Below are 17,813 nucleotides of genomic sequence, written 5' to 3' on the forward strand. Positions count from 1 at the left end.
CGATTACTGATTACGATTACCCCATCTCTGATATATATATGTATATATATATATATATATATATATATATATTATATATATAATGTATGTGTGTAGTGCGTGTGTGTGTGTGTATGTGTGTGTGTGTGTGCGTGTGCGTGTGTGCATGTGTGTCCCTGTGTGTGTGTGTGTGTATGTGCTCTCCCGGTGTGTGTGTGTGCGTCATATGTGTCTGTGTGTGTGTATGTGCCGTGTTTCTCTGTATGTGTGTGCGCGTGTGCGCGTGTGTGTGTGTGTATGTGTGTGTGTATGTGTGTCTCTGTGCTTGTGTGTGTGTGTGTGTGTCTCATTCTGTCCCTATCTCACTCTCCCGGTCTCTCCCTCTACTCCGGTCACTCTCACTTTGCCTCTGTCTATCTGCCCCTCTCTCTCTGTGTCTCTCTCTCTGTGTCTCTCTCTCTCTCTCTCTCTCTCTCTCTCTCTCTCTGTCTCTCTCTCTCTCTCTCTCTCTCTCTCTCTCTCTCTCTCTCTCTCTCTCTCTCTCTCTCTCTCTCTCTCTCTCTCTCTCTCTCTCTCTCTCTCTCTCTCTCTCTCTCTCTCGTAACCCAGTGGTCTCGCTCACTTGGATCCTCGTAACCGGTTTGGGAAGATCCCGCTCAGTTGGCCTACTTGGATGCTCGGTCGGTTTGCTAATGTTTGCTATCCTGTTTGTGGAATGGTGCATATAAAAGATCCCTTGCTGTTAATGTTTGACATTAATAGCCTATGATGAATGTGCTCTAGTGGTGTCGTTAAAAAAAAAAAAACTTTAACTCTGTCTCTTGACTTTTTCTGTCTATCTGTCTCTCTACCAGTATTTACCTCTCTCTCTGTCTCTCTCTCTGTCTCTCTCTCTGTCTGTCTCTGTCTCTCTCGCTGTGTCTCTCTCTCTGTGTCTGTCTGTCTGTCTGTCTGTCTATAAACACTAAAATAAGTCGAAATGAATGGTTACCAACTAGAGACGAACGTAGACCAGAGAGGGATTTTGTATTTGTGCTCTAGTGGATTCGTTAAACAAAACAAACTTTAACTTTAAGTGTCCGTTAGATACCATTTATATTACATCTCGTCCTCTAAATACATATCCCACTCGCTTTTCCACGTTAGATGCGTTTTAAAACAATTTGTTTCAAGACATATGGTATCCAGCGGCCACTCACGTAGTATTCTCTATAATGGGGTTTTTTTTTACACTAAAAGTCATATTTATTGATGAATTTTAATTATTCATGCAATTAATCAATCTATCAATCAACCATTTATTTTCATATTTGAATCATATGAAAAAAACATAAACACACAAAACGACCCCTCCACGAAACTAGTGTCAAATAATACTGATGAATACAATTACATATTAATGATCACGCGATCATCACCCAGGGTCGTTTCACAAAACGGGTTTTACACTGACGCATGGGAAATTATGTATTGTCAGTAATGCGATATAATACACGGAATAACACGTTATAGCAAGAGATAGGGTACATTAATTATTGATAGGTATCAATAGGAAACAATGTATACCCACACGCATTAGAAATGAGTGAATCATCATTACGTGGTCTTCGGCCTCGGTTGCGTCGTGGTTAAGCCATCGGTTATAAGGCTGGTAGGTACTGGGTTCGCAGCCCTGTACCGGCCCCCCACCCAGAGCGAGTTTTAACGACTCTGTGGGTGGATGTAAGACCACTACACCGACATATCTCTCACTAACAATTAACCATTAACCACTGTCCTGGATAGACAGCCCCGATAGCTGAGGTGTGTGTCCAGGGCAGCGTGCTTGAACATTAATTGGATATAAGCCGGAAATAAAATGAAATGAATGAATGAATACGTGTTCGATGTATTCCATATTGCAGCTTTCAATATTATATAATAATATTTTTCTTTTTTGTTCTTTTTTTTAAAGAAATATTTAATTATAATATAATATTTAAATAGAATAATGAATATCTTAATAATGTTGTACTGACGCGGTTTAAGGGTTGGGTGCTATGAATGAATATGCACCCATCTGGAAAATATGCTAAGTTCCGCCAAAACATCAGTGTTTAGTAGATGCATAAAAGTTAGTTTGTTTTGTCTAACGACACCACCAGAGCACATTGATTTATTAATCATCGACTATAGGATGTCAACCTAGAGTCTTAGAGAGGAAACCCGCTACACGTTTTTTTTCATTAATAGCAAGGGATCTTTTACATGCACCATCCCACAGAGAGAATAGCACATACCACGGCCTTTGATATACCAGTCGTGGAGATGAATAAAATTTATTTTTAGTAGGGAACATCTTCTCAAAGTGTTGATCGGTTTGAACCTACCAATTGTTTGATCGATTATAAAAATCCATTTATTTAAATCGATTGTATGGAAGATTTTAAACTCCAGTGGTTCCTCCTGGTTCAGAAGATATAATTGATGTCAATATGCTGGTGATTGTTTTCAGGTATATATATATATATATATATATATATATATATATATATATATATATATTATATATATTCTCTCTCTATCCTCTATATCTCTCTCTCTCTCTTCTCGTCTCTCTCTCTCTCCTCTCTCTCTCTCTCTCTCTCTCTCTCTCTCTCTCTCTCTCTCTCTCTCTCTCTCTCTCTCTCTCTCTCTCTCTCTCTCCTCCTCTATATATATATATATCTATATATATATATATATATATAATCTTCCAAATCGCTACTTTTACCTTTATATATTTTTTAATGAATTTGAAATTAGCGATTGGGAAGGTATATTCATGCTGTCTGTTCATGACAGTGAGTTAGTTGTTAGTTGTTTGTGAGAGAGAAGAGGATGTAGTGGTCTTACACCTACCCACTGAGTCGTTAAAACTCGCTATGGGTGAGAGCCGGCACCTTGTTGCGAACCTTGTACCTACCAGCCATATGTCCGATGGCTTAACCACGACACCACCGAGGCCGGTTGCAAGGTGTGAACCAGGTGAACTCGACACTTTTTTCTTTTTAATTCATTTTTTAATTATTAAATTCATGTAATTCTAGTCGATTACGTCATCGAAATTGATTCGTTGGTGCAAACCGATAATAATTAATCGATGATCGATGATGAAATTCCAACCGATTCGCAACACGAGTCGTAAGCAGAGACGGATCTAGGGGTGGTTGGGGGGGGGGGGGCAGGACCCTGGCTTTCCCCCTAAATTTTGCGACAATTATAATTTTATTATATATTAATTTTCTTTCTTTTTACGACCCCCTCCAAACTTCCCCAAAGTTCCATTGGCATTCCGCCTCATATCATTACCCCCCCCCCCCCCCCCACCCCGTAAATGGATTTTCTGGATCCGCCACTGGTAAGTGTACAGTAAACAAAAGTTTCGAAAATACTGAGTTATCGTTAAACAAATATTTCTTCTTCTTTTTTTCTGTTTTATTTTACATCAAACAAAAGCCATGAGCTTTAATCATTAATGTCAACGACGTTTTACCTCTCATAGCAAGCGTGATATTGTCCCGGACATCAGTGGAACATAAAACTGCCATAATAACGGCTATGGTCGGCTTCGAAAGTCGTAAAAAACCAGTCGTTATTTACTCCTTGCTGCGAAGGTAGGTGCGCGCGGCTAATGGAGGAAAACATAAAAGAAGAGACTTCTAGGTTCACGTCTGTGAGATTCTGGCGCCAAAGGTTACAGCGGAATTTTTGACAGTTGTATTTACATTTGTGTGTATAATTTTACCGCCAGGACCGTACCTAGCATAATTAGGAGGGTGTAGTTAAATGTAAATTAATTTACTTAATAACTAATTGAATCACAGAAACCAACGAAACAAGCACTATAAATCGTAGCTGTAGAAAACGTCTAGAATTCCAAACAAGCAATATAAATCGTAGCTCTAACAACTTCTAACCCTCCGCTTATTGATATGTTTTAGTGGAGGGATAGAGCGGACCTCGGCAATCGTCGACGAACAAATGTTAGCTAGCTACCATGGCCGTAGCTAGACTTTTTATTTGGGAAGGGGAGTGGGGGGGGGGGGGGGGGGGACAACTGAGTAGTTAATAGTCTAAAACTCCTTAAACGGTTAAGAAGAGAATTCCGGATTACCACCACCACCCCTCCCTCCCCCACCCCACCCACTCATGATATATATTTTGTAAAGGGGAGAGACCACACGATTTTAAGGGGGGGGGGGGGGGGGAGGGCGATTTGAGATTGCCGAAGGAAAAAGAAGTCGATCTTCCAAAAGGAACGGGGGAGGGATAAATCATTAAAAAGGGAACTTCAAACTGGAGGGCGATCAGAGAACACCTGCAACCCCCCCCCCCCCCCCCCCCCAGTGGCGTAGCGAGGGTGAGGGAGGCACGACTGACATCGCCTCCCCCACCCCCCCCCATAAGTATTTTTTTAACTATTCATTTTATAGAAAATCATACATACATAGTGTGGGTTGCGCCCCAATAGTGGTCCCCCCCCCACCCACCCACCCCCCCCCCATTATAAAATCTTGCCCACCCTTCTAGATGCGTCAAAACCGACTCCTTTGCAGATTACTGTGCCGTGCGTTTATCTTGTTTTAAACACAGAGAGAGACTGTCGACGTTCAGTGAGTATTCGCTGCGAGACTCCGCCAATATGACACTAAAGATGTCTAAAATATTCCGTCACTACCTATTTGCTCGGGGTTGGAATTTCTGGCTCCACTTCGAGACAGTTCCAGACTGAGTACAGTGTTGACAGTTTTCTATGCAGATAGTGCAGGTGTGTGGCGTGTCGGCTTGTAACATGGATAAACATGTGTGTCTGCAGGGCCGTATCTAGCGAGAGTGGAAGGGAGGGGTAGCATTTAATTCACGGGGCGGAATGTCGCCCAGTGGTAAATTAGCCTTCGTTTGGTGCGCAGTCGGTCTAGGATCGATCACCGTCGGTGGGTTGGGGTTTTTTTTTTTTTTTTTTTTTTCGGGGGGGGGGGGTTCTCTTCTTTTTTTTGGGGGGGGCAGGGTTGGTTTTTGCTGCCAGTGCACCACGATTGGTATATTAAAGGCTTTGGTATTGTCACGGGGATTCTATAATACCCATAACTGAATAAAACACGATTATCCAAATATCTCTCCTAACTGTAATCTATTAGATCTCTCTGTAACAGGCAGTATATACCCGCGTTGGCTCGTCTCTAGGTATGATCAGAGATACGATCTTATAAAGTATATGTAATATAGCACGTTTAGTTCACTAGAAAACACAACAAAAACACAATACACTTTGGAATCTGTATTAACCTGCGCTGACAAATGTACAGCCGCAGTAGTAAATTAATAACAACAATAATAACAACCCAGAACTGATCACTTAATTAGTTAATCTCTAGGTGTCTAGTTTACACAATATGCTAATCACTTCACCGTGACACAACACCCACACGTGTGATAATTGAGAAACGCTTCTAGGGGAACTTAATTAATAAAGGAATTACAACACTATTCCTAACTGGTTAATTTTTAATTAACCCTTACTACTCGTTCAATAACGTGTGATAATTGAGAAACGCTGCCAGGAGAACTTAATTAATAAAGGAATTACAACACTATTCCTAACTGGTTAATTTTTAATTAACCCTTAACTACTCATTCAGTAACCTTGTAACACAGAATTAATACTGGTACCTATCACAATAAAGACAATAACCTACAGTTTACCTAGGTCTTCTAGGATGACTGGCTAAGCTTTATATTACCAAATACTCGTATAAATTTAGAACAAAAAGTCTACGATTTACTTCGTCAGATGACTGAAGACACTGTCTAAAGAATATTGGTATAATACAGTATTAAAATATTTAAAAGTCACATCAATCACATCAAGGTTATACAACAGAGCAGAAATAATATATATATTTACCAAAGTCCAAACGGACAACGTTCCCTGGGAGCCGTCCTTTTTGCTTCTCCTAGATATCTCTAAACCCTAGCTATTTATTCAAAAATCAGAAAATCGCCTGGGGGTACAAGGCGGTCCTCCCCCTATCATCTGATATTCCACCTCTCCCAGAGTCGGTATATTTTCTCTGATCGTCAGACTGGCTGTCGCCATTCCGCGAGCAATCCCCTGGCCATAAACAGCACTACCGGAGATATTACGTAACTACTAGCCACATGGCCTCCACACCTGCTCTGGGTGTGTATTAGGCGTACCGATCTAGGAGAAGTATTACGTAACAAGTTGCCCACCTGGCTAAGTACAATCCCCACCTGGCTAAGTGCAATTTGGAACTGCACACGGCCTTCTAAAACAATTAATATCGCCACAGGCGAAAACAAAAATTAAGCGCATGTACCGTCACAGCTATCGTGTCTGTTGGGATAGTGCATTTAAAAGATCTCTTGTTACTGATGGATTCCCTTTCTAAGACTGTCTCAATTACCATATGTCTGACATCCAATAGCCAATGATTAATACATCCATGTGCTCTAGTGGTGACGTTAAACAAAACAAACAAACAAAATTATTGGTTACTTATTTCAAAACGTTGATTTTCTTTAAGGATACCGCTAGAGCACATAGAGTTTTAATAATCGACTATTGAACTGGCTGGAACAAGAACGCCCAATGGGTCACCAACGGGGATCGATCCTAGACCGACTGCTCCTCGGGAAAGCGCTTTACCACTGGGCTAGGTCCCGTCCGCGTTTATTTATTTAAATGCACCAACCTTCCCTATCATATATTTTTGACCAGGCAAGCCTACGGCCATTGCTGGATTTATAAGGGGGCAATTGCCCCGGGCTCCCCTGTCAGAGGGGCCCCCCAGACTAAGGACTTCCTTTATTAAAAAAATGTAAATTTTTTATTTGTTATGTAATTTAATTTCTATGTTGAGGGTCCCCCGAACCTGGAGTGCCCCGGACCCCTGCCCCGGGACCCCCAAGGTTTAAATCCGGCCTTGCCTCCAATATTTTTTTATTTCCCGCGTTTCGTAGTATAGCGGGACATATTTGTCTTAGCATTCTTTTGCTTGGAGCACTTGGTCATTGGCTGACCATTCGTATTTTAGTTGTAACAATAGATATAGATAATAATACATCAGTGGCCGTTAGATACCATTTATATCACAACGAGTTGTTTTAAATTGTACCTAACGAGCGAAAACGAGTTTGATACGTTTTTAAACAAGGAGTTGTGAGATAAATGGTATTTAACGGACACGAATATATTATTCTGTTTCTTACATATCCTCAAAAACCAGGTTTCAAACAAATTGTAACATCTTTTTTCGACTAAAAGATATTTACAACCTTTTGCACTTGTAGCTGACTTTCGCGTCACAGACACATGACTGTCAGATTAACTAAACGTCACAAGGTAATCCATTTCCACCGTGTTGTATTTCATTGAATGTATGACATTTGTGACCTGGTCATCACCTAGGAGCAGCCAGTCATATGTCTTGAAATTGTTAACACAGGTACACGTGTAAACAGGGTATGTGTTATCATTTATAACGCATGGTGTTCGCACCAACGGGTGTGTAAGAAATAGTATTGCACGTGTATAAGTTCGCAGACAAGTGCAAAATATTTCATTTTTACAGACATTTCATTTTGCTATGACAGCAAACTTATTAATCTAGGATTCATTTTGTTTGTATTTTGCATAAGAATGTGGTCTGGCATTCTCCTGGAGACGGTGACATTTGCCTTCAGATACAGGTTTCCAGAGATTGTTTTTTTTTTTTTTTTTTTTTTTTTGGGGGGGGGGGGGGGGGGGGGGGGGGCGAGACGTAGCTGAGTGGTAAAGCGCTTGCTTAATATGCGGTTGGTTTGGGATCGATCCCCGTCTGTGGGCCTATTGGGCTATTTTTCGCTCCAGCCAGTGCACCACGACTGGTACATCAAAGGCCGTGGTATGTGCTATCCTGTGTATGGGATGGTGCATATAAAAAAGATCCCTTGCTGCTAATCGGAAAGAGTAGCCCATTGCGTGGCGACAGCGGGTTTCCTCCCTCAATATATGTGTGGTCCTTAACGATATGTCCGACGCCATATAACCGTAAATAAAATGTGTCGAGTGCTTCGTTAAATAAAACATTTCCTTCCTTCCAGAGAGTTTTGTCCGTTTTTTAATGTAAAGTATGGTTCCTAGTTTTTCCTGGGCGTTCGCTTCGTTTAAGAAAGATCTCTTTGCATATTCTGTTATCATTGTACTGAAATAAACACGCTGGCATGCATCTTATCGATACTGCTGGCTTGTTGGTACAAACGTGGGTTTTTTTGTTGTTGTTTGTATAGATACTGGTTGTGCTCATATAGAAATATGACATTAGGTAGCTAGGACTTCTTAAACGTCAAGGGGCGGAACGTATCCCAATGGTAAAGCATTCGCCTGATGCGCGCGATCGGTCTAGGATCGATCCCCATCGGTGGGACAAATTAGGCTATTTCTCGTTCCAGCCAGTGCACCATGACTGGTTTATCAAAGGCTATGGTATGTGCTATCCTGTATGCGGGATGCTGCATATAAAAGATCACTAACTACTAATGGAACAATGTACTGGGTTTCCTCTCTGAGACTATATGTCAAAATTAATCAATGTTTGACATCCAATAGCCGATGATTAATACATCCATGTGCTCTAGTGGTGTCGTAAAACAAAACAAACTTCTTCTTAGACGTCAACGTCATACTGTATGTTATCTCTCTTTATTTCCCCAGGTAGCAGTGACAGTTCTTCCTTGATGCCAGAGTCTAAACGGAACCGCACTGCCTATACGAGACATCAGATTCTGGAACTGGAAAAGGAGTTTCATTTCAACCGGTATTTGACACGACGCAGGCGCATCGAGATTGCTCACACGCTAGTGTTGTCCGAAAGACAAATCAAAATCTGGTTCCAGAATCGCAGAATGAAGTGGAAAAAGGAACACAAAATGCCGAATACGAAAACCCGGATGTTGGATGGAGGAATTGACACAGGCAACGGCCTTGAACTTTCGCACACAGATTTGACAATATTGTGAAAGGAATAGCCAACTAAAAAAGGTGTGATTTATTGCTAGATGGTGGGGGTGACGTCACCTAGGTTTTTAATTGCGTCATACTTTATGCAGTGGTTATGCCGAGATGTTGGCATAGGCCCAATACTATGCTCTAAGACTAGTCACAGTCACAGATTAGAAACACACCCTCCGTCCATGGTTTTACGACAATACCACGTGGTGTTTGGCACAACAGCCTTCAGAAGCTGTCGCTAAAAATTACGAAAACAGTGTTATGATGTTATAACATTATGACACATTAGCGTTACAATGTAAAGTAATTTGACGCAAGTGTTATGACGTAGCGTAATTTTGACGCATGACATACTACGTACTGCTGTTATGACGTACTGTTGTTATGACGTATTACTGTACGACGTACTACTGTTATGACGTCATAGAAATCAGGGTTAGTAGTGCATGTATTTATGTAACAGATAAAGTCGAGTTTCCTCAAAACGAGCAGGTAGAGAAAACACAAAGATGCCATCACCACTACCACTGTTAAAACCACAAGAATCATCGTCGACAGTGGAAGAATAACAATCCTACTGCAATATTAGTATGTTACGTACGTTGCACGTTTTGTAACCAAAACTTGAATCGATAAAAGCCAAGCACGGAGCAGGGTTGGTTGAACATGAAAATGCTATTCGTGGAAGTTTCGTCCAATATGTATGGACGACCCATTTTTGTTTATTCTTGGAATTTGTTTTAATCTACCAAGGTTAAATCGACAGTACGAATTTGTAGACCTTTTTGTGGAAGATGATGCCAGGGTACAGCAGTTCGTATTGAACCCGTTCAGTGGCGAATCTACTAAGGGGGTCCCCTTAATTTTGCGACAGTTATATTTTTATTTCATTTTAGGTTTTTCATTTGTTTGGGGGTTTTTTTACGTTGGAGAATCCAATGGATTTTCTGGATCCGAGACTGTTGTTCATTGATTATATGCCTTGGATTTCATTGCACACTCCTATTATCCAAGGTTGCAGTTTTAGCATACATGGCCTAGAGAGTAACGTGCTGAAGACTACAATTATTTATTTCGGTTTATTCCTTCTTTTTATTTTCTTATATCCGTTCTGGGTATACGCCTCGGCTACCTAACTGTCTATCCATGCCGTGATTCCGAAGGTAGTACATCCAGAATTCTAGAAGCGCATACATGTTAACAGACTAAGGAACTAGAATACGTTACACTGAGAACAGCATGTTGACCTCTGCGTACCGAGAAGTGCGTGTTCAGTTGAACAGATACGTTGCTAAAGGTTGCACACAACTATTTATTTTTTCATCCATCTGAATACAATTTCTATGTCAGAATATGTTCTGTGAAAAATACCAAAAACAATATTTATGTGCTTGCTATTTTGTGGATTTAGGAGGTACTGTCCGTTGACAACTACCGTACCCATGGGGTCAATATTATGAAGACAAGTTAGTGAATTGTAGACTTAGTACAGTTTGGTCGTCGGGGATTTACAGTTTTTAATATTAAATACGTTCTAGCCCTATTCCCTATCCTTACATGTGAAAACACAAACCAGGACAACAGAACTATCGATCTACTAGTAGAATCGGATCGGGGAAAAAAAAACATCCAACAAGCAGGGCTCTGAATGATGCACGACCAATCCGGACATACTGAGGCATAAATGTTTAGCTGTCTGTCTACAGATTTTCGAAGCAACCTAATGCTAGTATCAGACTACCAACTGTCACGACGAAGTTTGCCAACTCGCCGATCTCCCGACTTCTACGACTGTCCAGATGCTAGTCTGATCACTATTACAACTCGATTCTCGTCAGTCGCAACTCCTACGATTGACTAGTTGTTAGTTTGACCGCACTGTTAAGTTGGGAGTGGGGGGAAATACAACGCAACTATTGTGTTGGCCAACTCCGTCGTGACAGTTGATAGTCTGGGACTAGCATTATCCCTAAGATATCATAAAACCGTCGTGAGCTATGACGTCACTACAACATACGCCATCATGACGTCATAGTCCACGACGGTTTTACAATATCGTAGCGGTAATATAGCTTCGAAAATCTGTGCCCATATTTTCGAAACCATTTTAGCGCTACGAGATCGTAAATGCGTCATAGGTTGTGACGTCAATACAGCACATGCCATAGTGACGTCATAATCCACGGCGGTTTTACGATATCGTAGCTCTACGACAGTATCGAAAATCTAGGCCTCAGTACTAATGCATTGTACATGTACTTTAAAATAAAAGCTACCTTTTATGTTATGACAGTTGTACATTTCATTTTGAATTTAAAATATCCTTTTACTTTAAATCCAATGTCTAATTTAATTTTGAAAGTCATGAGTTACATTTTATTTAGGGACATTTACCAAATCCAGGCACGGCGGAAGCAAGTAGACATGGAGGAGGAGGGTGGGGGGGGGGGGCGCTGAATGAGATACGGGTGCAGAGCAAAGTTTCTAGGGAATTCGTAAATTTTTTAAAACTAGACGTCTTGAAATGCAATTTCCTGCATTCTACAAGTATAATTAATCTCTGCCTTAAGATTTACTGCCAATATATTTTTTATTATTATTCAGAATTATTCAGAGGGGTTGGATCCCCCACTCCCCGCCGCCCCCTGTTCCGCCGTGCTTGAAATAGCTAAACGCTTGTCTTAGTGGTTTTATATATTTATTTTATTTTTATTTTTTTATTTGTCCTGCTCCCTGCCCTCCCCCGTTTTTTTTTATATTTTTTATTTTATTTTATTTTTTATTTTTAGCATCGATATACCATTCACTGGTATACAACGCCATCTTTAAAGTTGTTACATTAACCGTCGCGGGTGACGTCGACGTAAAACCACGCCTTTAAAATGCTCAACCATTTTGTATCTCATGTCATGATGTTATTTACACACGTCATCTTTGTTTACTTGTCATTCATAAATCATTCAACTATTTATGTTGTGTCCGTCTGTGTTTATTGTGTTTTGAAACAAACGTCATGGGAGATATCCAACTCTGTGTTTGTCTTTTGTTCAACAGTATACATGTACCAACAATGTATGCACTCTCAATTCATAAAAGAAGAACAAAGTTAAAGTTAAAGATCGTTTTGTTTAACGACACCACTAGAGCACATTGATTTATTAATCATCGGCTATTGGATGTCAAACATTTAGTAATTCCGACATGAAGAGGAAACCCGCTACATTTGTCTTAATGCAGCAAGGGATCATTTATATGCACTTTCCCCACAGACAGGGAAGCACATACCACGGCCTTTGATTTACCAGCCGTGGTGCACTGGTCATAACGAGAAAAAGCCCAATTGTACATAGCGATGGGGATCGATCGCAGACCGACCGCGCATCAGGTAGAATGCTTTATCACAAGGCTACGTCCCTCACTCTCTCTCTACACAATTCACTTCCGGGTGAGAGGTCATTCATCACGGTTTACTAATGTTCCTAATTGTGGTTCACATATTCACTTGCAGTGATTCGAGGTGGGGGTGGGGGGTGGGTGGGTGGGTGGTGGAGTAGAGCGAGATTTAGCTCAGTGGGTTGAACGCTTGCCTGAAGTGTTTGCGTCGCAGGATAGAACCACCTCGGTGGATCCATTCAACTGATTTGTTGTTGTTGTTTTTTCGTTTCAACTAACAATATTTGTTTTTCCTTCTATGTTACACTCTCTACTTAGTTGAGGTTGTCATATTGTAGCTAAAGGCCTTGACCCTAACGGTATTCAGTGGTGGGTAATCAAATATGGTAGCCCTCAGTAAAAATTGGTATTCACATTGATTTTATTTTTAAAAAATAATTTTTTTTTTTTTTTTTTTAAAGCATACAAAAAGCAAATTCATTTAATTAAAATATTTTAGAGGGTTTTTTTTATCATGAACAATATATTCTGAACTATATACAAGTACCAATAGACTGCACAGTGAAAATTCTGTTTTGTTTAACGACACCACTGGATTACATTGATTCATTAAGCATCGGCTATTGGATGTCAAACATTTTGTAGCTATAGTCTTAGAGAGGAAACCCGCTACATTTTTCCATTGGCAAAAATGGATATTTGGTATGCACTTTCCCACAGACAGGAAAGTACATACCACGTACTTCGATATACCAGGCATGGTGCACTGGCTAGAACGAGAAATAGTCCAATGGGTACACTGACGGGGATCGATTGTAGATCGACCGCGCATCAGGCGTACGCTTTACCACTGGGCTAGGTCCCGCCCAAATAGAGTTTGACACCCCCCCCCCCCCCCCACACACACACACACGCACACGCTAATAAAAACCACATACTAGCTGCTATTGCTAGTACATGGTTAAGAGGGTTGATCATAGAAACGTTCAGCTCTTTGAAGGCCGAATGAAAATATATTTACGTAGACAGACGGAATATAACGAAACAGCGTTAAACCAATTATTCGTGATATGATGAAAAAATGGCTGACCTCTAGTTCGGAACTAGAGAGAGAGGAAAGAATTGCAACAGAGAACCCAGCAAGATTTCAAATCGCTGTTCAGATCCTTATGTTTGATATTAAACAGATACGCATCCTCGAAGTTTGCCTAGAATAACTTGGCTGCACTTAGGATTTCGGGAAGGGGGTGCGCTCTTCAACAACCTCCCCTGTGAATCCGCGCCTGCTATAGAATGAGAGAGAAACATCCCGCTGCCAACGTATAATCAGTTGGTTAGCACAGTCTTGCTAACGCATACCACGACATATGGCATGCTAGCCGTATGGTTCTAGTTAAAACTGAGGGTGGGGGTGGGGGGGTCTCGGGGAAGGGGGTCTGTCTGTTATGAGGGCGGTATTTAGCTCAGTCGATTGAGTGCTCGCTTGAGGTGCTTGCGTTACAGGATCGAACGACCTCGGTGGATCCATTCAACTGGTTGTGGGGGTGGGGGGTCGGGGGGGGGGGGGGGGGGGCGGTTCTTGTTCCAACCAGTGCATCACAACTGGACAAAGGCCGTGTTCTGTGCTTTCCTGTCTGTGGGAAAGTGCATAATAAAGATCCCTCGCTGTTCTAGGGAAAATGTAGAGTTGACTACCTGTCAGAATGAGCAAATATCTGACTATATTTAACACATGGTCAGTTATAACAAAACGCAATTTCATGAACTTAGTTTTTTATCCGTATCATTGTTTATTTTTTAAGCATATGTGGGGACATTTTTTATGCCAGGGGCTGGCATGCATAAATCTCAGCTGAAGATTCACAAACAACTATGGTCATCGGCCATCGGTCATTCAAACATTGCCTAATTTTTCTCGCTAATTTCTAATAGAGGATATAGCTGATAATTAATTAATCAATGTGCTCTAGTGATGTCGTTAAACAAAACAAACTTTGTTTCTTACGCTACAGTTATTGTCTCAGTCCAGGGTTTCCTGCCATTGTTAAAATGTTTGTGATTATCATAATGTCTTACTGACTAAGCTTACATATATAGTCAGAGCCGGGTTTAGACCTTGGGGAGGGGTGGGGGGGGGGGGGGGCAGAGCAGGAGCCCGGGGCACTTCAGGTTCGGGGATCCTTCAACATAGATATAAAATTACATGACAAATAAACAAATCAACTAATTTTATAATTATTACATTTTTTTTATTATTTAAACAAGAAAATATATTTAATATGTTATTTTAATAGTAAATGGCTTTGTTATTCGGAAACGCCTTACAATGACAACAAACTCTGGTCAGCCTTTTTATGAAGACAAAGAGAGGGGGAAAAAAAAGAGAAAAAAAGACAAAGATCAAGAAAAGAAAAGAAAAGGAAAACACCACTATTTCATGACATGATGTGAAAACTAAACATTTCGGACAAAAACAAAAGCGATGACGTTAAACGACATGGCATGGCGCCACTCGGAGCATGTAACAACTAAGAATGTCACATCTCATTTTTATATTAGTAGGCACGTGACTCGTGGCATCTCCTCTACGTAGTTTAGATAATTTATTTCGCTCAGTTAGGACTACGTCGCCACAGTCGGCGCAAACGTGCGATGGTCATTCGGCGTACGCATGCGCTTTTTGTTGGATGCGAGATATCACGAGATCCCGTGAACTATGACATCATGGCTGCCTCAGAAATTGATTAAAACATATTTCAAACATACTTTATTGCTTTTGAAAAATAAGTGGATTAGGCACATTTTTTTTTTCCAAGTTGCTAGACCGTCTCCATAATAAAATGTCATCCCGATAGTAAAAGTTTGATTTATTTAACGACACCACGGTAGCACATTGATTGATGTCAAAGATTTAAAAATTCCGACATAGTCCTAGAGAGGAAACCCGCTACATGTTTCCATTGGTAGCAAGGGATCTTTTATATGCACCATCCTACAGACAGGATAGCACATACCACGATCACTGATATGACAGTCGTGCTGCACTGGCTGGAACGAGAAATAGCACTATGGGCCCACCGACCAGGGTCGATCCTAGACCGACCGCGTATCAAGTGAGCGCTTTACCGCTGGGTTACGTCCCACCCCATCGCGGTACTAATATACTTAAACAGAAATGAATCGTATTTAAAGAAAGAAGGAAGGAAGGAAGGAAGAAGAAGTTTGGTTTATTTAACGACACCACTAGAGCAACATTGATTTATTAATCATTGGCTATTGGATGTCAAACATATGGTCATTTTGACACAGTCACAGAGAGGAAACCCGCTACATTGTTTTCAGTTAGTAGCAAGGGATTTTTTATATGCACCATCCCACAGACAGGATAGCACATACCACGGCCTTTGATATAACAGTCATGGTGCATTGGCTGGAACGAGAAATAGCCCAATGGGCCCACCGACAAGGACAGAAGGAAGGGAGGAAGGAAGAAGGTAGGAAGGAAGGAAGGAAGGGAAGGAAGGAAGGAAGGAAGGTAGGGAAAAGGAATGAAAGAAAGATAGGTGTCCTGGTATCGGCTTCCTTCTAGGGTGCGGTTTAATCACTCAGGCGGTAGGCTGTTTTTCCTTCTACCCAGTGCTCCACGACTGGTGTGTCAAAGGCCGTGGTATGAGATATCCTGTCTGTGGGAAGGTTCATATAAACGATCCCTTGCTACTAATGAAAAACAAAATGTACCGTGTTTCATATCTAAGACTACATATCAAAATTATCAAATGTTTGACGTTCAATTAAACTGAAGATTCATGAAGCAGTGTGATCTGGTGGGGTCGTTAAACAAAACAAACACAAAAAGCCTCTGGTGAGGTGCTTTAATACGGAGATAACAAGAAAAAAGGCTTGTTCCGTTTAACGACACCACTATAGCAGATAATCTGCTATTGGATGTATTGGATTTGGCAAATCTAACACGTAGTTATCAGAGGAAACCCGCTACATGTTTCCATTGGTAGTAAGGGATCTTTTATATGTACTTTTCCAATGACAGGAAAGCACATACCATGGCATTTTACCTTTGTATTATTTCTTAGCTGCAAAACATTTTGTGTTGCCCATTGTATTACAATCAAAGTATTTGTTGTTTTGGAAACCAAAAGCATACGGAACAGGGTCGGTGGTGTTGGTGGTAGTTGGGTGGTGGTCGTGGTGGTGGTGGTGGTGGTGGCGGTGTCTTTGGGGGGGGGGGGTAGGTGTGGGGTGGCTGTCATATTTATTTGTTCGGGCAAAAAATGATGGAGATAATCGGGCCTACATGCCTATGTTTGAAACAGATCGAAGCAGAGCAGTAGCAATAGCTAAAAATGTGTTTTGTTTAACGACACCACCAGAGCACATTGGTTTAGTAATTATCGGCTATTGGATGTCAAACATATGGTAATTGCACTGACATACGAGCTTCTACTGTGTGTTATGTTTTCAACTCAAGTGGTTAAATCAATAAAAGTCGATATGCTATGTTTAAATGTATTGTTGATTGTTTAAAACTGTGTCCAAATATCGGGTATTTGAAATGCGAGAAGAGTTTTGTCAGAGTTTCTTTGCAGACCCGTAGGTAACTGAAGCGAATAGTTTGATACATCTTCCGCGGACAAACTGAATTAGATGTCATCCAAAACAACGTTATTTTCTCCAATAGATCTTAACAAATCGCGTTTTGTAGCATGCCATGAAACACAGTTCGTGGAACAGCATGCTCCCTGACTTTCTAAATGCAGGGGCGGGACGTAGACCAGTGGTAAAACGCTCGCTTGATGCGCGGTCGGTTTAGGATCAATCCCTGTCGGTGGACCCATTGGGCTATTTCTCCCTCCAGCCAGCGCACGACTGGTATATCAAAGGCTGTTGTATGTGCTATCCTGTCTGTGGGATGATGCATATAACAGATCCCTCACTACTAATGGAAAATGTAGCGGGTTTCCTCTCTAAGACTATATGTCAAAATTACCAAATGTTTGACATCCAATAGCTGATGATTAATAATCAATGTGCTCTAGTGGTGTAGTTAAACACAACTTTTATACTGGCAGATTTCTTCTTCTTTTTTTTCTTCTTCTTTTTTCGCTTTATTTTGTTTTGATTTGTTTATTTTCTGCTTTTGATTGTAATGTTTTCATACAATTCTGTGGGGTTTGCTTTGCCAATTCAAATGCCCATAAGGGTCATAATGTAGCGTTTAGATCGGAAATAAAGTAGTTTTGCACTTGAGATTATCTTCGCGTTAAGATCGCTTTCTGAAATGGGGCCTTGGAAATAAAGTAGTTTTGCACTTGAGATTATCTTCGCGTTAAGATCGCTTTCTGAAATGGGACCTTGGAAATAAAGTAGTTTTGCACTTGAGATGATCTTA

The 17,813-nt window shown here is 40.9% G+C and overlaps 1 protein-coding gene across 1 annotated transcript in view; it reads left to right on the forward strand.

Moving 5' to 3' along the window:
- Window positions 1–12,041, forward strand: part of LOC121385426 (homeobox protein Hox-D4a-like) — a 23,461-nt gene extending 11,420 nt beyond the window's left edge. The window contains exon 2 of the mRNA XM_041516103.1: window positions 8,717–12,041. Within this exon, the coding sequence (XP_041372037.1) occupies window positions 8,717–9,021 (305 nt within the window). The 3' untranslated portion in view covers window positions 9,022–12,041. The remainder of the gene's footprint in view (window positions 1–8,716) is intronic.
- The last annotated feature ends 5,772 nt before the right edge of the window (window positions 12,042–17,813 follow it).

The sequence above is a fragment of the Gigantopelta aegis genome, chromosome 11 (genome assembly GCF_016097555.1).
Source record: "Gigantopelta aegis isolate Gae_Host chromosome 11, Gae_host_genome, whole genome shotgun sequence".
Classification (NCBI taxonomy): Eukaryota; Metazoa; Mollusca; class Gastropoda; order Neomphalida; family Peltospiridae; genus Gigantopelta; species Gigantopelta aegis.